Here is a 22,783-nt window from a genome sequence, read left to right on the forward strand (position 1 = left end):
ACACTGATGCACTGCGATATCTGCACCTCAACTGACCTCAATCTTCACTTCTTTATCAGGATTCCTGCAGGTATCGCTGGCTGCTGCTGTTCCCCAGGCGAGTATGGCTGGCAGCTGCTGCTGGCTATCCTCCAGGGCAGGTACTGCTGGCGGTTGCTGCTGGCTGGTACTGCCGGTGAGTATTCCTGGTGGGTACTTCTGGCTGGTACTGCCAGTGAGCACTGCTGGTGGGTACTGCCAATGGGCACTTCTGGTTGGCACTGCCGGTGGGTAATGCCAGTGGGTACTGCTGTCTGGTACTGCCGGTGGGTACTGCTGGCTAGTTCTGCCAGTGGGAACTGCTGGTGGGTACTGCCAGTGGGTATTGATGGCTGGTACTGCTGGTGGGTACTGCCTGTGGGTACTGCTGGTGAGAACTGCTGGCTGGTACTGCCAGTGAGCACTGCTGCTGGGTACTGCTGGCTGGTACTGCCAGCGGGCACTGCCAGTGGGTACTGCTAGTGAGTACTGCTGTTGGGTACTGCCATTGGGTACTGCTGGCGGGTACTGCCGGTGGGTACTGCCATGGTTACTGCTGGTGGGTACTACTGGGGGTACCCCTGGTGGCTGCTATTCCAGATCGCAGGTTCCCGACCCACCATCCCTGAGCGTCAGTGTGACAGGAGCATGCAGCTGCAGTAGAGAGCAGAGCCGATGATTCCAGTATCGCGCCGGGCACTGCCATAGGCGGAGTGCATCTGGTATCACTCTGCCTGTGACAGGAGCCAACGTTATACAGGAAACATTGGCTCTGCTTTCTCTAGAGCTGGCTCCTTTCTTCACACTGATGCTCGGGGATGGCAGGTCGGGAACCCGCAATCTGGGTTTGCCAACCCGCCATCCCAGAGCAGGAGGTGGCAGGCCAGCGGTTTGGCACCCATGCCTTAGGGGAGTATCTCACCAAAAATGTAATTTCTATTGTAGAGGATGCCTAAAATTGTTCATATATCTCAGTGCAGACTCCTGGGAAATTTAGTCAATCATACAAGTAGGGTTGCCACCTCATCCCTTTAAAACCAAACACATATTAATTACACAGGTTCTGAGGTTAATTTATTGCACATAAGGCACTAAATGAGTTTAAACAGATGCAGAACCTGTGTAATTAATATGCGTTACGTTTTAAAGCGATTAGGTGGCAAACCTACATACAAGAAAGCAGGAAATTACATTTCTGTGGAATTTCTGTAAAATAAACTGTGTACAGAAAGCCTTCAGCTTGTCATACTGCATTGAATTCTTCAGAAAATTACATCGGCTCCAGATTGAAAAGGAAAGGTCATTTTTAATAACATTGAGGCTGGGTTCACACCTCCGACAAATGCGGCTCGCAGTAGGGGGTCCCTGTTCTCCGTTTTAGGGATGAATCAGGGCCGAATTTTCAGCTGAATTCTGACCTGAAATGGAGCCAAAGACGCACAGGACTCCTGTGCAAGTCTCTCCACAGCCATAACAGAGATATGTGAACCGACTCCATAGAGTCAGTCACAATCTCCTGTCATGCGAATTGGATGTTGGGAAAGCCGCATCCAATTCACATAGCTGTGAACCCAGCCTAAGTTACAATTTGACATGTGCAGCAATTGTACATACTATATACATATCTTTTTGCTATTGTTTTTTCATTAAAGTGGCACTACCCATTAATTGATCAAGTCATATCGCAATATCCTGCTCCCCACACTACTGCACCACCTAATAGACAGCGCTTGGCAATTTTTTTTTTTACAGATTTAAGCACTGATTTTCTACTACTTATCATTCAGCATTGATAGCATGAATTTCAAAAGAACCCAACCTTTTGTTATTAGGACTTGAACATAGCTGTATGTAAATGGATGCACATCCTCATAAACTAACACTGGACTTACCAAAAGTATTGGCACCCCAGTCTTAGTCCGTAGGGTTCATTATTGAGTTGGCCCACCTATTGCAGCTATAACAGCTTCAACTTTTCTGGGAAGTCTGTCTACAAGGTTTAGGAGTGTGTCTATGGGAATGTTTGACCATTCTTCCAGAAGCGCATTTGTGAGGTCAGGCACTGATGTGGACGAGAAGGCCTGGCTCGCAGTCTCCACTCTAATTTATCCCAAAGGTGTTCTATCGGGTTGAGGTTAGAACTGTTTGCAGGCCAGTCAAGTTCCTCCACTACAAACTCGCTCATCCATGTCTTTATGGACCTTGCTTTGTGCACTGGCCCAAACCATTTGGTGGAGAGGGGACTATGGCGTGGGGTTGTTTTCCAGAGGTTGGGCTTGGCTCTATAGTTCCAGTGAAGGGAAGGCATCAGCATACCAAGATATTTTGGACAATTTCATGCTCCCAACTTTGTGGGAACAGGGGATGGCCACTTCCTGTTCAAACACGACTGTGCACCTTTGCACAAACCAGGTCCATAAAGACATGGATGAGCAAGTTTGGGGTGCAGGAACTTGACTGGCTTGCACAGAGTCCTGACCTCAAGCCGATAGAATACTTTTGGGATGAATTAGATTGGAGACTGCAAGCCAGGCCTAATCCAACATCAGTGCCTGACCTCACAAATGCCAGGTCTCATCCAACATCAGTGCCTGACCTCACAAATGCCAGGTCTCGTCCAACATCAGTGCCTGACCTCACAAATGCCAGGTCTCGTCCAACATCAGTGCCTGACCTCACAAATGCCAGGTCTCGTCCAACATTAGTGCCTGACCTCACAAATGTGCTTCTGGAAGAATGATCAAACATTCCCATAGGCACACCCCTATACCTTGTGGACAGCCTTTCCAGAAGAGTTACAGCAGTTCTAAAATGGGTGGGCCAACTCAATATTGAACCCTACGGACTAAGACTGGGATGCCAGAAGTTCATGTGCGAGTAAAGCCAAACGTCCAAATACTTTTATAAATGTAACAAGCTGGAATGTTCTGTTTTATGTATTCGCTGTATCTTCTCCTGATCATTTCCCTTACCGTCTTCATAGAACCTTAGAAGCCCTCGTACAATTATATGCCAAGTGCCTCTGTACTTGTATTCAGCACTAAGCAAATGAACTGCAACATCGCCAAAGGAGCAGTTGATTATCCAGAGGTTATACATGTCTGGAGGGCCACGCAATAGCCTTGTGTTTGTAATTTTACTGACATACCCTCAGGAGTTTGTCCATGATGGCCTGGAGCCATAGTACTTGGGAACAATAATGCTGGCTGTCATTAAACCAGCAGCACTGTACCTTGGAGCAGTAAGTCTTCAGGCCAGGATAAAATCAACACAGCAAAAATAGCTTGTTACTCTAGTACAGGACAACACAACCATCCCCAGGACATTTCCCTATAGCATGGGGGGGATGTATTCTGTAGTTCACAGAGAGAGCTGTAAACAGTTAAAACTCCAAATGATAAAACTAGCAGAGAGAGACAGAGAGCTCAGGATGGTATGAGCTCACAAGATTTCTGGCAGGTTTTATGCACTTATCAAACAGATGTAACAAAACACTTTCAGTGGTATATTTAAAGCAAAACGTCACCCGTACTGTCGGTCTTGCACAGTTGTAGAGGCTCCTATTACTGAAATTGCTTTGTATGATTTCACTGCACACTGTGAACTTTTTTACAGTGTGCCTCAGAAGCTACAGCAAGTCAAATCAATCCCCCCTAGCTGAAGGACATCTGGTATTATCCAGCCTTTTCTTCCCAGCCATACCATCCTTTGCCCCCTTCTTTGGATGTCAGTCCTTTCAATCACTAATGCCTAATAGACACAATTAGGTAGATTCACACACATTGGCTTAAATTTAGGGCGGCCTAGCCTAGCCTTTTTAGGCTACACCGCCGTAAATTAGTTAGACTAGTAGTGATTCACAATCTACTTACCTGCTAATCTACGGTGGTGTAGCCTAAAACAAGCGGGCGTAAGGGCGCCTAATTCAAATGACTTGGAGGGGGGCGTGTTGTATGGAAATGAGGCTTGACCTCAAGTTTTTTGACGTTTTTTGACACTGCGCATGCGCCGGGCGACTACATTTCCCAGTGCGCATTGCGGCTAAGTAGGCCGTACGGGCCTATTGATTTCGACGCAGACGTAAACGACGTAACTCCCGATTCGCGGACGACTTATGCAAACAACGTAAAAAATTCGAACCTCGCGGCGGGAATGGCGGCCATACTTTAACATTGTTATTCCACCTCATAGGTGGAATAACTTTAGGCCGCCTAAGGCCTTACGGAAACGACGTTAATCGACTGCGGCGGGCTCGCGTTCGTTCGGGAATCGTCGTAAAAGCTCATTTACATAATCTACGCCGGCCGCAATGGAAGCGCCACCTAGCGGTCAGCCAAAACATTGTAATCTAAGATAGGACGGCGCAAGCCGTCCTATCTTAGATATGTTTAAGTGTATCTCTGTTAGAGAATACACTTAAACAAACGCCGGCGTAGATTCAGTTAGGTCGGCTTATCTACTGATAAGCCGGCCTAACTCTTTGTGAATCTACCTAACTGAGACTTTTGGACGAATGATTGTCTGTTTTTTTTTTTGCATTCTGTTCTCATATCTAAAATGAAGGGTTTATTAACATTACGAAAATTCTCGTATGACAGAATAAAAATTCAGAAGTGATGTAATGTATTGTAGTGTATTTGTATTGGATTTTCGAATGACAACTGTAATTTTATCGGACGAGAAAATTCTTTGTGCATTGCTAATCTGAAAATATCGGATGAACTATTGTGATTGGCTCTCGAAAGCTGTGTACTAATGATCAGATTATCATACGATCGCTTTGAAAGTTGTATTTTTCCTACAATTTTCTGATTGTGTGTACAGGCCATAAGTCTCAGCATCACCTGCGTGTTTTGTAAATGCAGCCTGCCTAGGTACGTCTGCTCCACCCACCCTTCATTTTGATGACAATTGCATAACTTCTCCCAGGATTAAAGTGGTTGTAAAGTCAGAAAGTTTTTCATCTTAATGCATTTATGCATTAAGATAAAAAAACATCTGTGTGCGGCAGCCATCCTAATACTTACCTGAGCCCATCTCTATCCAGCATCGTCCATCAGTCCCTCGACCGCCCTGGACTCTCCTCCTGATTGACTGAGACATAGCAGCAGTGCCATTGGCTCCTGCTGCTGTCAATCAAAATCAGTTACCCATTCAGAAGAGAGAGGGGCGGGGCCGAACCAGGGCTCTGTGTCTGAATGGACACAGAGCTTGGGTGCCACCCATAGCAATCTGCTTGCTGTGGGGGCACTCGACAGGAGGAAGGGGCCAGGAGAGCCAAAGAGGTATCCGAGAAGAGGAAGATCCAGGCTGCTCTTTGCAAAACCATAACACAGAACAGGTAAGTACAACATATTTGTTATTTTTAGTGGGAAAAAAAAGAGACTTTACGATCACTTTAAGCCCATTGTTGCATCAGGGCTGGGGGCTCTGCTGCAATGTTGTCAGGAAGTACCCTGTTGGCCCCTTCCAGCAGCCATGGTCTTCTTACATTGCATAGAGAAGCCCAGAGTTTGGATATAAAATAAGGTACATCACGAAAACCTAAATATATTTTGTTTAGAAATGTAATCAACATATTGATGCGGGTGGTAAAGGAAGACCAAAAGAGGGCAAATAAGAGAGGTTCGTTGGTGTGGTTTACATTAAAAAAAATGAAGGTTGTAGTTGAGGAAAGTGATAGTAGACACAACAATAGTGGTGTATTTAGAAGACCAGTCAGTGGACTTAATTGACTTCAATGCTGTGCTCAAACGCTGCTGTCAGGAAACAAGGTTAAGCGATGAGATCATTGACAATCTCTGCTCATTTCTCTCTGAGGACAACCTACTACTTCTTACTTACTGCCTGCAGTCAGTGATGGGGATTCATCCCTGCCACCTAAATGAACACACTTCTATCTCCTGTCAGCTGGAATGCCTCTAAACCCCATGGAGCACCAGAACTTAGACACGTTCTAATGATACCAGTGACACACATAGCTATGTAAGGGCTTGAAAAAGACACGCAGCTGTTTGATTACATTATAACCATATTGACATACAGGTCACATGAAATGCGTTTGCTTTTCAAGGTACTTTGAGCATAGGTAAAATGGTATTATGTATTCAGAAGAGTCCAATATGGTGATTTCAAACAATGCTGCAGACAGACATAACATTTTTATGGACACAGATATAGCAAGCTTTAAATTGTAAAGCAGCTGTGGAAACACTGGCAGCCCAAACAGGCGATTAGATTCTTATCTGCCATCAAATGCAATGCAAATGTGAAAATCATTGTAATGCATAAAATTAACATTCAGCTTATCCCAAGAGCCAGCTGCTAAGAGACTCGTAATAATAAAAGAACTTGTTTCAAATATTTCCTGCTACCACATGTAGTTTCTAATTAATAAAAACTATGTAACTGTATATGCTCTGAAATCAGAAGCGGTATATCTGGCGCTATTAGCTAGTCTTGATACACATGAGAATGGAATAGTAAAAAAAAATGACTTCCGTGCCTGTGAGGCTTTGTCCTCTTTCAGTACTCTCCCACTCTTCTGTTATTTCTCTTATTGTAAAGAACAATGCAGCATTACATAAGGCAATAGACATACTTCACCATCAAGGCTACAGTAAACATTCACTGTCAAGGTTGAAGTTCTAGCCAACCGTAGAGTTCTAGCCCTGAATCAAACAAAGGAGCAAAAAAGTGGAGAATGCAGTAGTTTAAAACAGTAATGTTCTGTCTGGATTTTTCAAAAAAATAATAATTGCTCACTTTATATTTCTCTGCACAACCCTAATTTTAAAATAATTGGAACGCTGTGTAAAATCTACATAAAAACAGGATGCACTAATTTGAAAATCTCATAAACCCAAATTTTATTCACAATAGAAATTAGAAAAAATATCAAATGTTTAAACTGAGAAAATTTTACATTTTAAGCACAAAAAAAAATAAGGTAATTTTGAAATTGATTGCAGCAACATGTCTCAAAAAAGTTGGCACAGGGCAAAACAAAAGCTGGCAAAGTAAGTGGCACTAAGAACTGGAAGAACATTTTGTAGGTTAATTGGCAACAGGTCAGTAACACGATTGGTTATAAAAAGAGCATCTTTAGCCTTGTACGCACGATCGGACTTCCAATCAACTTTTCCGTGGATTTTGGTCCAAAGGGCTTTGGCCGTGAACAACATTTCCAGCCAACATTCACCAAATCACATGTTTTTTAAGCTCTTTACCGCCACCTTTTGGGCAACTTCTGCTATTGTTGTCTGATGTTTAGCATTGGTTCCGAGAATGCGTGTTAGTACTTTGGATTTTAGTTGGGCGGACTTGGATAAACCGGCGTTACAAATTTATTGCCCAACAGTTGGTGAGCATGAACAGCCAACATTTGTTGTCGTTAATTTAGCCAATAATTGTCCGATGGAGCATACACACGGTCGGATTATCCGTCAGACAATTATGGCCATAAAGTTGGATTGTGTGTACAAGGCTTTAGAGAGTCAGTGTCTAAGAAGTAATGACGGGCAGAGGTTCACCAATCTATGAAAGGTGCATCTAAAAATGATCGAACAATTTTAACATAATTTTCCTCAGGCTCCATTCACACCTAGGCGTTTTGTCGCCTGTAGCGCGACGCTATTGCAGCCTGAAATATGCTGGAGGGGTGATTTAACATTGTCGGCTATGGAGATGGTTCACATCTCCACGCTGAACGCCGAAACGCCGTACGCCTGAAGCTCAAAACAAGTCCCGGACCCTTTTTTCAGGCGGCTTTCGGCGTTCGGCATAGCCGACAATGTTAATTACCCCTCCGGCATATAAAGGCTTAAAAAACGCTGCGTTTTGTCGCGGAAAATCGCGGGACAAAGCGCCGCGTTCAGGTGTGAATGCAGCCTCAATGTAAAAACATCTACAGCACATAATATCATCAAAAGATGATGGAGAAATCTCTGTGTGCAAGGGACAGGGTCGAATTGTAATTTTGGATGCCCTCGATCTTCTGGCCCTCAGAAAGCACTGCATTAAAAACAGGCATGATTCTGTGATGGACATCATTGCATGGTCTAAGGAATACTTCCAGAAATCACTGCCTGTGAACGCAGTTCACTGTGCCATCCACAAATGCAAGTTAAAGCTCTAGCATACAAAGAAGAAGCCATATCTGAACATGATCTAGGAACCCCGCCATCTTCTCTGGGCCAAAGATTTAAAATGGTCTTTTGCAAAGTGGAAAACTGGTCTGTGATCAGATGAATAGAAATTTGACATTCTTTTTGGCAACCATGGGTATTGCCTCCTCTGGACTAAAAAGGAGAGGAACCTTCTGGCTTGTTATTAGCGCTCAGTTCAAAAGCCTGTATCTCTGATGGTATGGGGGTGAATTAGTACATCTGGAATTTGGAGCTTGCACATCTGGAAAGGCACCATCAATGCTGAAAGATATGACCAGGTTTTTGAGCATCATATGCTGCCATCCAGGCCATGTCTTTTTCAGAGAAGACCATGCATATTTCAACAGGTCAATTCTAAACCACATTATTTCTGTATTGAAACCTGGATGCATATGCATTCTGTCTGCATATGCATCACCCAGCTCTCCAGAAGACCTCCCACCCCTTAACAATAGTCTAATCAAAAGCAATCTTGCTCTCTGAGCAGAGCTGTTGATTTGAGAAGTGATCGTGTGGTCCAACTCTGGCAGCACAGGAAATTCTAGCAGTCGCTGCAACACTTAGTAGTGTAAAAAAGGAACCACCTGTTTTTGTCAGTTTATGGAACCTTGCTACATCACAGCAATAAATGACAAGGGTTCAATTGGACTATATGATAAAACATCTCTCTGACTTGTAAATAACTCTTGAAATAAAGGTTAGAGCCAAAGTAGACAATGCCTAATTTGTCTGCCAGTCTATAAAACCTGGTACTGGAACATCTCTGGTGCTTAGTGCCAATCATTGAGCTGTTTATCCCATGTTACACTTCTTGGGAATGTGATGCAATTCAATCTCTCCAAATTGAGCCTTAGGCAATTGACTGCATCGTTTTGGTTATTTTTTGGATTTCATTTGTACAATAAAGACATCGTTTTAAGGAGTGCGGCAGTCCAGGATATTCTTCTATCCAATGTACCTGTGCATAGCCAGCACCCTTTTGGTTTAGTGGGACGGAAGCAAAGCCAAGGGATCAGCAGTTTTTAGAGCGGTATCATCTCTAACGTCGACCTCATTAGCAAATGTCAACTGCTTTATCCCTCTGTCCTCTTTTCAGTACTAAGGGAAAGCAGAAAATATCAAAATAAATCATTGGGGATTAGAAGAGCCTTTACTGGAGACAAAGGAAGGGCAAACCCAAGTATCTAAAGCGAACAAGAAATTTTATGCAAGATGAAAGTTTATGCAGAAGCTTTCTGTAATACAAATATATGGAGAATATATTATAGAGAGAGCATAATCAAAGAACCTCTGGAGACTGCAGTATCCCTTCCTTGTCAACTACTAAAAATAAAACAGGGATTTGCAATGACATAAAAATGTCTTCTACTTGGTTATCAATATCTATGGAACTGCAGCAAACTGGCATTTCAGTGTTCATATCTGCTTCCTCCACATCTGTAACACTTTGAGATTTGATTATTACCCACAGAGCTGTGCAACTTGACACTGCTTGTAACCTCTATATACTCCACCTAATGTTCTCTTATATTCAATCACTATTTTGTATAAAAATGTCTTAATGTGCTGTTTCTTCCTCATAATCCTAACATGAAAATTGTTGCTACCATGAATTTTTTTTTTAACCACGATCAAGACCTTTCTTTTTCATGGTATCCTTTTTCTCCTTGAACTCCTGGCTTAATAATCATTCTGAATTTGCTTCTGTTTCAAATATTCTACTGTTCTCCCTCATCTCATCCTGCTTCATATACACTATATTGTCAAAAGTATTGGGATGCCTGCCTTTACATGCACAGAAACTTTAATGGCATCCCAATCTTAGTCCGTAGGGTTTAATATTGTCTTGTCCCGCCCTTTGCAGCTATAATAGCTTCAACTCTTCTGGGAAGGCTGTTCACAATGTTTAGGAGTGTGTCTATTGGGATGTTTGACCATTCTTCCATTTGTGAGGTCAGGCCACTCAATTTCCTCCACCCCAAACTCGCTCATCCATGTCTTTTTGGATCTTGCTTTGTGCACTGGTGCACAGTCATGTTGGAACAGGAAAGAGTCATCTCCAAACTGTTCCCACAAAGTTTGGAGCATGAAATTGTCCAAAATGTCTTGATATGCTGACACCTTAAGACTTCCCTTTACTGGAACCAAGGGGCCAAGCCCAACCCCTGAAAAACAACCCCTGAAAAACAACCCCACACCAAAATCCCCCCTCCACCAAATTAAGACATGGATGAACGAGCCCTGACCTCAACCTGATAGAACACCTTTGGGATGAATTAGAGTTGAGACTGCAAGCCATGCGTTCTTCTCCAACCTTAGTACCTGACCTCACAAATGCACTTCTGGAAGAATGGTCAAACATTCCCATAGACACACTCCTAAACCTTGTGGACAACCTTCCTAGAAGAGTTGAAGCTGTTATAGCTGCAAAGGGTGGGCCAACTCAATTTTGAACCCTACATGACTAAGACTGGGATGCCTCTAAAGTTCAGGTGCGTGTAAAGGCAGGCGTCACAATACTTTTGACAATATAGGATATGAAAATCAGATACATTTGAAATGGCATCAGAAGATAAATTATTGTGATACTTTTGTGATACTGCAACACCACTCTCATGATGTCTACACTGTGACTGTTTAAAGCTATTTTTCATCTTTAGTCCAAGCTACAAGATGATTTAATTATTTAAGAAGAAGAATCCTAAATTTCAGTACCCTATGGTGATCAGCAATGTATTTAGGTCAGATCTGTAAAGGATATGTTCTATCAGCTGCTTTCCGCAGGCACCCTGGAAAAGTAAATTGCTGTAAACTGCATTTGGTTTAAGTTTAATTATATGCTTTTCATGCCTTCTCATTTCTTATACAGGACTGGTTGACGAGATTTGGCTATCTGCCACCGCCTGATCCAGTTACAGGACAGTTACAGACACAGGAAGAGTTGTCCAAAGCTATCAAAGCAATGCAGGAGTTCGGTGGGCTGAAGCCAACTGGAATCCTTGGTGAGTCACATGATAGAGACACAGATACTCCCCCCTACACATAAGTGACAATTATGCCCATTATAATCCATTACAAGGATATATTTGTGATTTTTGAAAATAATAGTTTTTACATTTTGTCTTCATAAATATATTATTTTTAATACCATACTTTTTTTTAATATTATTATTTCATTGTTATTAGGCAAATCAAGAACATCTCAAATTAAAATTACATATTTACCAAATGCCTGAATAACAGAAAAGCTTTGATTACACTCAGAAGAGGGATACACTTCTCCATTTTCCCCGTTCTCTATTAACAATAGAGTTACACAGCATGTCAATAATCAGGCAAGCCCGTACTGGGCTTGTAATTACAAAGTCCAGTATACTTTGCATAATTTCATACATAGAGCCTGGGTTATTTTTTTTTTGTGTGTAAAATAAAGGGTATATAAAACTTTTCAAAATGGGGTAAAATAGTTTATAAACGTTCAAAACAATACAAAACTGAAAATTAAATACACAGCGCACAGATTACCTGCTATGTGGATAAGTAGACAAGGTCAATACAGAACAAGGGGCCATATTCTCATACATTTCAGGCGGCGGAACGTATGTACTTTACGTTACGCCGCCGCAAGTTTAAGTGGCAAGTGCCGGATTCCCAAACCACTTACCTGTAAACTTGCGGCGGCATCGCGTAAAGTCCACCCGCGTAAGCCATCCTAATTCAAATGATCCAGGCAGGGGGCGTGGATCATTTAAATTAGGCGCGCTCCCGCGCCGATCGTAATGCGCATGCTCCGTCGGGTAAATTACCCGACTTGCATTGCGCTAAATGACGTCTCACGGACGTCATTTGTTTTGACTGTAACGTAAATGGCGTCCAGCGCCATTCACGGACGACTTACGTAAACGACGTTTAATTTTGAAATTTCGACGCGGGATCGACGGCCATACTTAACATTGAGTACGCCACCTAGGGGGCATCTTTATCTTTACGCCGCGTATCGCTTACGGAAACGACGTTAAAACACTACGGCGGGCAAGCGTACGTTCGAGAATCGGCGTGACTAGTCATTTGCATATTCTACGCTGACCGCCACCTAGCGGTCAGCGTAAATATTGCAGCCTAAGATACAACGGCGCAAGCCGTCGTATCTTAGGCATGTTTAAGTGTATCTCAGTTTGAGAATACACTTAAACATAGGAAACGGACTTACGTAGGCGTATCTGCTGATACGCCTACGTAACTTGTTTAAGAATATGGCCCCAGGTGCTAGTTGAGTATTAGGCTCCATGCAAACTGGCTTAAAAAATGCTGCTTCTACAGGAGTTTTGTGTTCTGTTTGTAGAAGCAGCTCAATGTTATCCTATGTGTCCATCTACATTAGGACGCTTACAGGCATATTTTGAGTTCAACGTTTAGAAGCAGGAAAAAAAAAACTTCTGGTTCGCGTTTCTGATTGGAGCTCACTGGCAGAAAAAACGTTAAACTCTTCTAAACTCATGTAGACTTTATATGATATATATATCCTCACGGGATCCATACATGTGAAAGGGGCCTTAAAGTATAGCTAAAGGTTAGGAGGAGTTGAAACACCGGTCGTTTTGTTATTGCTGTCACCCTCTCTATTTGTCCTGTTTACTATTTCTACTAAAAGAGATTTCGCGAGATTTGGCTTTCGACAACATCACCAGAGATTTCCCTCACGTTGGAGGTATTTCTGTTTACTTTCTGTTGTGGCTATCCCATTTTTGTCTCCTTAATGTGACAAGATGGGGAAAAAAACTGAAAAAAAAGTTTTGTCTTTAGTTCTACTTTAAAACAAATTCGCATTTGCCTCTGTATCTATTAGCATTGTGGAGAAATACATTTTCAAAGTTCACAAAACAGGCACAGCTTTTTTTCAATGACGAGAACATCTTGGTAGACTGCCAGTCTTCTAAAATAAACAACCAGCAGGTGTTTCTAATCTGTTAGTCCTCATTCACATGGGTACACCATGCACCTAAAAGATAGCATGCAGTCACTCATATTGCCGCAAAAATTATAACCCATGTTCAGTTGGCCAAAAGTTGGCCAAAAGGTGACTCATTTAAGTGAACGTGGCTGCGACACAACTGACCACCAAACAGTTGGCTTGCAGTTGCAGCATGGTATTTAAATGCAAAATCCCTATTTCGCTGTTGATAAAATGGGCGTAATTGCCTTCTGAATGCCTGCCAGCCACCCAACTGACTCTAACCCAACTGTATAGTCTTTGTTGTGATCTGGGTCATTGATGAATGAATAACTTTAATAGCAGATAGCGTAGTCATGAATGTCTTGTTTAATGTTCTTTTACTTTTCGTTAAGAATATGTAAATGGTATAATGTCAATAGTCTGGGTACCCATGTAACCATAAGTAATGTAAAGGATCCAGGGACTTTTAAAACAAGGTATTAATGTGCAGTATATGTAGTACATGGCACACATTATATACAGTACGTTTATCTTCCATATCAATTCCCTCATCGTTTGAGCTTGATTTGTTCCTGTACAGTCACACAGCCATTTAAACTCCAAATCTGTGATAAATGAGAACCAGCCAATAGTTCACCTATTTCAATGATGATATGGATTGTCATAAGACTTTTACCTTTTGTTCAAATTTTTTGGGGGGGGGCTAGAGTGATCATTGACAACTGTCCATTTATCAAGCAGGGAAACCTGGTTACTTGTAGCACATTGAGGAACAGAGCTAAACATGGTCAAGAACAAGAGGGTAAAGGGCAAACTGATGCCTTTAAGCCTTAAACCAGTGTAGTACAAATTTGCAATTAACTGCTGGCGTAATCCTGTTTTTGTAATTAGGATGAATGGACACAACTAGTTTTAATCCCAGCACTGTAAATATCTCAATACATATTTTCTTTTCTTAAGTACTTTGTAGAAGGATTAGGCAGCAGCTGTTCCGAAAAATTCCCTCTTCGAACAATTCCCTTAAGACGGAATTGCTCTTAATTATTAATTATACATTTACAATTGTGTAGTTGTTTCCCTTTGATGTTTGCTGTAGAACGCAGCAGCTGTCTGACTTCCATTTCCATTTTCGTACAAGTTCAATATATAAGTATACAGGGAAACTTCCAATATGCATTGTGTTTTTCTCTATGGTGAGCAATATACAATAGAACATTGGTCTATTCACAGTTGGCTAGGCTATTAAATTCAAATTTATGAAAAAAAATCAACCTTTAGACATCAATATACCCTGTATGAATGTACATTTAATGTCCATTATGGTCAATTAAGCTGTTTCTTAAAGGTAAGGATGAAGAAACGTGTTACAAAAAAAGTGCTAATTCTGTATTGTGAATTGACACCTTTTTATTGACTTTTCATTGTGATGGAGTTGACAAAGCATGTGAACACCATTACAAGTACACTTTTTATTAAAGATTTTTTATTGAGAAAAAAAAGAAAGGAAAGATACAAAAAAAAGTGTGGGGGAGAAGTATGCGTGGCTCAAGTATGTCATTCATAAATACAGTTTATAGTGTGCATTCTTATCCTTCAGTAGCTGCAAAACATAAAGTTAAACCATTGTATAATAATGACATTTTTACCTTTGAGGCCACATATTTCTCACACTAGGGGAAACCCAGAATGGTGGAAACCAAGAAAAAACATAACAGAAAAAAAATAAGAGAGAAAAAAGGAAAAAAGCAAGAGAAAACTAAGGAAAGAAAAGAGAGGAAAAAGCGTAAAACAAAATAAGAGTTGAAGTAGCATCCTACAGAATGGGTCAGCCATGTGTGGCAGCCAAGAAAGCAAGAACAAAAAAAAAAGGAAGTCTATATCTGTTGTCCCGTATTGTCTTGTAATGTCTGTTCGTAAGAAACCGCTAGATATGACTTCAAGGATGTGGTGTAAGTTTCTATTTGCTTATAAAGGACAAGAGTGAGGAATAATCAAGAATATATCCAAGTCCGAGTCCCAACTTCCCTAAACTTGGGGTGATTTTCGTTCGCTATGGCTACCATTTCTTCCATACGCATTATATTATTCACTTCCACTACCCATTCCCGTATGGATGGTGTTACTGGGGATTTCCAGTGTCTGGGGATCAGTCCTCTCCCTGTTATCAATAGGAATCAAAATAGTTCCATCTTAATGGATTTGATTGATCCCGGGATCATAGAAAGCAGAGCTACCTCTGGGGTATCTGGCCATATCTTGTACACTTGTAATTTTTTTTTTTTTTTTTTTTTTACTAAACTTTATCTTTTAAAGAATATGTAAACCCAGCATTTTATATTCCTGATATGTGAGTGAGTGAGTGAAAAACTTATATAGCGCTACACATGCGAACTGAATCGCCTCTGGGCGCTTGTTTGACCACTTCTCCCTTGAGCTCAGAAGAGGTGGGTTTTGATCTTTCTCCTAAAGGCCAGGTGGTTCTCCTCCAACCGAATGGAGGTTGGTAAAGTGTGCAAAGTCGAGGGCCTTGGACAGAAAATCTTCTTTCTCCTTTTGACTTGTATCTGGTTTTGGGGATTTGGAGTAAATTTTGGTTGGAGAACGCGATTGGGGTTGTAGGCTTTTATTTTTTCGCATAGATATTGGGGGGCATTTCCCCAAATACATTTATGCGTTAGACAGAGTGCTTTGAAAGTGATTCTGTCTTTCACTGGTGAAGCCCAGTGAAGGCTTCTCAGTGATGGGGAGAGTGATTCCGATGTTTTTTTTCCAGTCACAAGACCCGCGGCCGTATTCTGAACGACCTGCAGGCGAGTGATTTGGTACTTTGGGAGTGCGAGGTAGAGGGCATTTGCATAGTCCAGCCTGGAGTTAACAATTGTTCCCACCATGACTGCTATGTCTTCTTTAGGAATAAATGGAATTAGTCTGCGTAATAGGCATAGCAGATGGTGCGATCCGCTGACTACTGACCCTTTTTGTGCCTCCATTGTCATGTAGGTGTCGAAGAGGACTCCGAGACTTTTGACTTTGGTGCTGGGGGCGATGATTTTTCCTAGAATAGGCGGAGGTGTCCAGGTTGTTGCTAGTTGATTCTTCCAATTGGCGTGAAACAGGAGAAGTTCTGTTTTAGAGCCGTTGAGTTTGAGATAACTCTTTGTCATCCAGTTCTCTATCAAAGAGAGACATTTCTCTAGATTGAGATGATGATCCTTTGTGTTGCAAATAAGAAAATACAGTTGTGTGTCATCCGCATAAGAGTGGTAGAGCAGCTTTTGACTGCTGATGATTTCAAAAAGAGGGCGGAGATAGATATTAAACAGCACCGGCGACAGAGGGGATCCTTGAGGGACTCCGCATGACACCGTGCGTTTTTCAGAGGTGAACGGTCCCAGTTTCACTACTTGTGATCGGTTTTCCAAAAAGGAGGAAAACCAGGCTAAGTCACATTCCGCGACTTTGGCTACTTCAGCTAGCCGAGTCAGCAATAGTATGTGGTCTACCGTGGTCTACCGTATGTGGTGTGCCTGATGTACCATGTACTTGTATGATAAAATATCCTGTTCTCTTTGTATTGCTTCCTTTATGTAAAATCCCTGTTGTTACTGGCAGTCCCTCTGCTTTCCTATTAAAAACTGACCACAATAAGCAGGAGAACACACTGTGATCAGTTTCTCTAGCTATGCTTGGAACTCAACCTGCTCTCTTCCAATAATCAGACTAGTCCAAATACACCACCCCCTGCACAGCCATTTACTGGGAAGCTCGGTGTGCTGCTGCTTCTCCTCCCCCCAGCTGTTATGCAGAGGAATGTGATCACTTATAAAAAAAGAGAAAAGGGTATTTATAATGTTTTCTTTATATCTATACACAAATGTCTTTCATTTCTGTTTTAAACTAAATGGTTGTTGTTTTACATGTGATTGTTTACAATCACTTTAAATAGACTCTGGGATTAATACTGCATTATTAACTCATGCAGTATTTATCTCAAAAGTAGTCAGTTCACTAAAAAAAATGGTCTTATATGTCTTATAACCTTATATATTTATGTTTTGCATTATTTATCACTTAAGTTTAGTGTTACTTTTTACGTTATTCTATCAGGCTAATGCTTCACCAGAGGGAGATTGTTTTGTGAATGAAGGTACACAGAAGGAAATTAAGGCAAACTACTAAAACATTCTAAAGCTGGCCATAGATGACTCATCTAGCCAGATGGCTGATCGAAAAAAAAATGAAAGGATCCCTTCATCGACACAAGCGAGTTGGATGGAGGAATCCTCCCTATTCCCATTCATCAGAAGTTTATATAACAATCAACTTCTATCAAACTGGGGCAGCCACACATGAATCGAAATTCAGTCTGTTACCTGCTGAACCAGTCGAAAATTTGAGCTACAGTACTTATGACCAGCTTTAGTGTTACTTTTGTTCACAGAACGATCTCCCTCTAGTAAAGCTGCAGGTTATTTATATTGCAGTTCTTTAATAGATCACTCTAGGTTAGGGATTGGCACCCATGCAGTAATAAAGGTGATGAGCAGGATCTGTCCTGGGATTAGTCACAGCAAACAATCCTAAGAAAGACCTTACCACTGATTTTTCTCACTGGAGAAAAATCTCAGTCTTCCTTTACAAGGCTCTTAAGCAGGTTTATATAGTGACCAAAAATTGTCCATAAAACAAAAGCTTGACAGCGGGAGATTCCTGCATCACACATTGTTTGTGTTAAATGTAGGGATCTGTCAGTTTTTTTGGTCCAACCCACTAGTTGAATGAAAAAAAAAAAAAAAAAATGTCTATACCCTGCCTAAACAATGAAAATACAATGCAAATAACAAGTTACTGCATGGAGATTAGGATGCCATTTATTTATTGGCAGCACAGGCTGAGTAATGTTTAGAGCTGCTGATCGGTCTAAAGTTACAGCTATCTCTTAACTTACAGCTGATGTCCATGTTTCCTTTGACTTTAAATGGTGCATCTGGACCAAGCTGGTCCAAACAAACTATTTGCTTCACTAAGCAGTGTGTGTACTGCATGTAACTTTGGCTACATACAGTACACAGTGCTGGGTTCCAGCTGTGAGACACCCGGAACAAAGCAGAGTGTGGCTGAGCGACGCTCAGCCATTCATAGGTAGTTTTATATTCTGTAAAATGCAGTGGCGGCTGGGGCGCAAACGTGCCATGCCATCAAACGCAGCCACTGTGCCATGCCATTAAACGCAGCCACTGTGCCAATTGTCGCCATTGTGCCCTTTGTCGCCACTGTGCCCTTTAATTGTCGCCACTGTGCCCATTGATGCCACTGTGCCCATTGATTCCACTGTGCCCATTGATTCCACTGTGCCCATTGATGCCACTGTGTCCATTGATGCCACTGTGCCCATTGTCGCCACTGTGCCCATTGTCGCCGCTGTGCCCTGTAAAATGCCCCTCCCCTGCCCGGCACTTTCCTTTCTGGGGGTCAGCCATCCTCCTTCCACGTCCCTCGATGTCTTCTCCCGCCCTCGATGACGCTTCAGCTAATCAGGTTACCGGTAACCAGAACCGGTGAACCTGATTGGCTGAGACGCCTGTCAGTCTTATCTAAGGAACGCACCCCCACTGTATGTCTCTTAGATAAGTTTCCGGAAGCTGACTGAGGGCTGTACTCGGAAAGCCTATCAGAGCCGCTGGCTCTGATAGGCACTTCCACACAGCCAACCAGCTGCCATTATTCAGGTGGCCCGCGCTCACCATCCGGCCATCTGAATAGTCGGCGGCAGTGGCAACAATAACGTAGATTCATGCAATGCATGAATCTATGTTATTGTAATCAGTGGCGGTGCGAGAGCCAGAGGGGGCGGCGCTCCGGCACCCTCTATGGACGCACGGCCACTGGTAAAATGAATACAAAGCTTCCTCTGATTGGCCAAGTCTGAGAGTGTGACATAATCAGCCTGTCCCTCCCACTCAGCCAGTCAGAGGAAGCTTTGTATTCCTTCATAGAATACACAACTACCTATCAATGGCTCAGCGCCTCTCAGCCAGATTCTGTCTCGTTCTAGGTTAGAGATGGGAAGTCTCTGTCTCCCAGCCAGAACCCAGCACTGTGTACTCTATGTAGCTAAAGTTACATGCAGTACATGCATTGCTTAGAGATACTGCAGCACTTAGTGAAGCAAATAATTTGTTTGGACCAGCTTGGTCCAAATGAACTATTTAAAGTGACATGAATCATGAACATCAGCTTTAAAATGCTTACCTGCAGAACCATATTAAATTAGAGATCATAATCTTGGGTAATGCGTAACTGCAAACATACATTTCTTTTAAGAGCATTGATTGTCAGTGGGCTTTTGCTGAGAATATAATCCAAGGCTCACAATGAGTTATGTTGTAAAAACCAATACATCAGCCACAAACAGCAGGGAGGACTTGCAGTGCCAGGAATTGCTTTAAACCATTTTTGTACACTGATGGCAGCTGCTGTCATCACTGGTTTATCACTGGTGACATGCTGATGGGAAAGAGCAACTGCCGACCCAGGGGAAACAGGTTAAAGTACACGCATGGCTTTGTACCCAATTGGCTTAAAACGAAGAAATTCATTTGGGAGCCTACCACGTGGGTGTGTTGGAATATAGTGGTTCTTCTGATTCTGAATATATTATGAATATGCTCTTGGAGCTGTCTACTACATGACATGCAAAAGAAAGATAAATACCCCTGGGACTTTTAAGGCAAATGTCACACCAGACAAAAGAGTAGGAAATGTGATAAAATACAAATTTTTATTACAATGTAAAAGTATAATAAACGAGAAAATCCAACGTTAAAAACAAAGCAATAGTAGCCATACAATATGTATGTGTTGCTACTATTGCTTTGTTTTCAAGGTTGGATTTTGTCATTTATTATACTTTTTTACATTGTAATACAAATGTGTATGTTATCAAATGTTCTACTCTTTTGTGTGACCGTTGCCTTAAAAGTTCTGGGGGTATTTCTTTTTCTTTTGCATTTCTATATATGGGGTGTGGCAATAGGTCTCCAGCGCCGTGGTCAACCAGCTAGCACCACTTTTCATCTACTATATGACATGGGCAGGTATAGATTATTCTGGTTGACACAAGGACTCTAATGCCGCGTACAGACGGTCATTTTTTGTGATGAAAAAAAAATGTCATTTTATGTGATGAAAAAAAACGACATTTTTGAAACTTCATTTTCAAAAACGATGTAGCATACACACCATCGTTTTGAAAAATGATGAACAAAGTGACGGCACTCTAAAGGGGAAGTTCTATTCGCCTTGAGGCTGCTTTTAGCTGGTTACTTGTTAGTAAAAGACGTTTCGTGCTTTTTTGTCTGTTACAGCGTGATGAATGTGCTTACTCCATTATGAATGGTAGTTTTACCTCCCGTCTCAAAACTTGCTTCTGGGCATGTGCGGGTTTAAAACTTCATTTTTGCCCACACACGATCATTTTTTATGACACAAAAAATGACATTTTAAAAAATGACATAAAAAATTCGAGCATGTTCGAATTTTTTTTTGGTCATTTTTCAGAAGACATAAAATGACATTTTGCCCACACACGATCATTTTAAATGACATTTTTAAAAATGTCATTTTATTTCATCACAAAAAATGCGGCATAAGGCCTCGTACACACGACAGAGTTTCTCTGCAAAAACCAGCAAGAAACTTGCTGGGAGATATTTTTTTGCAGAGGAAACCGGTCGTGTGTACATTTTCATTGAGGAAACTGTCGAGAAACTCGACGAGCCAAAAAGAGAACATGTTCTCTATTTCCTTGACGGGAAAATTGGCTTGTCAAGTTTCTCGACAGCCTAACAAGGAACTCGACGAGGAAAACAATGTGTTTCGCCCGTCGAGTTCCTCGGTCGTGTGTACGAGGCTTCAGAAAAAGGATGTCTGTTCTGTATTTATACAGATCTGTTTTGTGTAAAGGGAAATTGAAATCATGTTAAATTTGAATGTGGAGCCAACGATTGACTTACATCTTTGACATCGCTACATTCAATCCATTGGTATCTCCCATCTAAATTAACCAGAATGATAGGTTCCAGCTTGCAGGGAATTTGGCAATAACAGGGTGGTTCCGGTTTGGCACACCCCTTTTTTTTCCTGCATAGTACTGAGGCAATACCTTAAAGCGGAGTTCCGCCGAAAAAATAAAATAATTAAAAGTCAGCAGCTACAAATACTGCAGCTGCTGACTTTTAATATATGGACACTTACCTGTCCAGGGTGCCTGCAATGTTGGCACCCGAAGCCGATCTGTCCCTCTGCTCTTGGGTGGAGGCGCCGCCATCTTCGGGAAGGGAATCAGGAAGTGAAGCCTTGCAGCTTCACTTCCTGGTTTCCTACTGTGCATGCACAAGTTGCGCTGCGCCATTCCCCTGGTCCCTGCTGTCTTCTGGGACCTGCGTGTCTCCCAGAAGACAGCGGGGGGGCGGAGAGGAAGCCAGATATGACATAGATCGACACGGATACTGCGGCGATCTTTTCCTGGAAATGGGAGCAAATACCTGGAGTACACAGGTATCTGCTCCCCCTCCCCCTGAAAGGTGTCAAATGTGACACTGGAGGGGGGAAATCCAAAAAGCGGAAGTTCCATTTTCTCGTCTTTTACCCTGGGTCATACAGGAATATAGAACTTTGTTTTCTGATCTCCTATATGTTCCATGTGGACCCTCTTCTGTAGCACACTTTATTTTGGTACTGCAGTTTGCTTTTTAGGTTAGCTGCAACAATATTGTTATACCACCACTATTTTCAAGCTTTTTGGAGTCATTTTTCAGTTCCTCCCTATAACTAAAAACACACACAATATTTGATATACAGTACATTTTAATAAAATCTTGCTAAAGGTTATATTTTACTGTAGTGGCCATAGGTGCATGGTTTGATGCACCCTCGTCTTGCTGGAAAAGTAGTTGTCACATAGGAGGAAGTGTGTTTCATATAGTAAATGCGATTTGTTAGTTATTCTAAACCATTTTTATACACTGATGGCTGCTTCTGTCATCACTGGTTTATCACAGGTGACATGCTGATAGGAAAGAGCAACTGCAGACCCAGGGGAAACAGACTAAAGTACATGCATGGATTTGTGCCCAATTGGCTTAGAATGTTAGAAGAAATTCATTTGGGAGCCTACCACGTGGGTGTGTTGGAATATAGTGGTTCTTCTGATTCTGAATATATTATGAAAATGTTCTTTGAGCTGTCTACTACATGACAAGGGCAGGTATAGATTATTCTGTTTGATACATGTACTGTAAGAAAAAAGGATGTTGGTTCTGTATTTATACAGATCTGTTATGTGTAAAAGGAAATTGATAGAAAATCATGTTAAATTTGTTTGCACAGCCAGTGATTCATATTAGTTATCTGGTGGTAAGATATCGTCATTTTTAATTGCCATATGACTCTGACTTTTGTGTTTATGCCTATCATAGGGTAAGGACAGACATAAGCATGACCAGTGATCCAATACTGTCAAGTAATGGTTGTCAGGGGAAGGTAGGAAAACCTATTTGATTGCGGTGGTTCTTCCACCAGGAGCCTCTAATTGCAATCTCTCCCACTCTTTTTCTCACCATTATTGTCAGCTTATCAATTT

At 41.8% G+C, this 22,783-nt stretch overlaps 1 protein-coding gene across 2 annotated transcripts in view; it reads left to right on the forward strand.

Annotated features, from left to right (window-relative positions):
• MMP17 (matrix metallopeptidase 17) overlaps positions 1-22,783 on the forward strand; it is a 194,639-nt gene that overhangs the window by 107,841 nt on the left and 64,015 nt on the right. For both annotated transcript variants that reach the window (XM_040347643.1, XM_040347647.1), the window contains exon 2: positions 11,056-11,188. In XM_040347643.1, coding sequence (XP_040203577.1) covers positions 11,056-11,188 — 133 coding nt within the window. The remainder of the gene's footprint in view (positions 1-11,055; positions 11,189-22,783) is intronic.

Source organism: Rana temporaria, chromosome 1 (genome assembly GCF_905171775.1).
Source record: "Rana temporaria chromosome 1, aRanTem1.1, whole genome shotgun sequence".
Taxonomy (NCBI): Eukaryota; Metazoa; Chordata; class Amphibia; order Anura; family Ranidae; genus Rana; species Rana temporaria.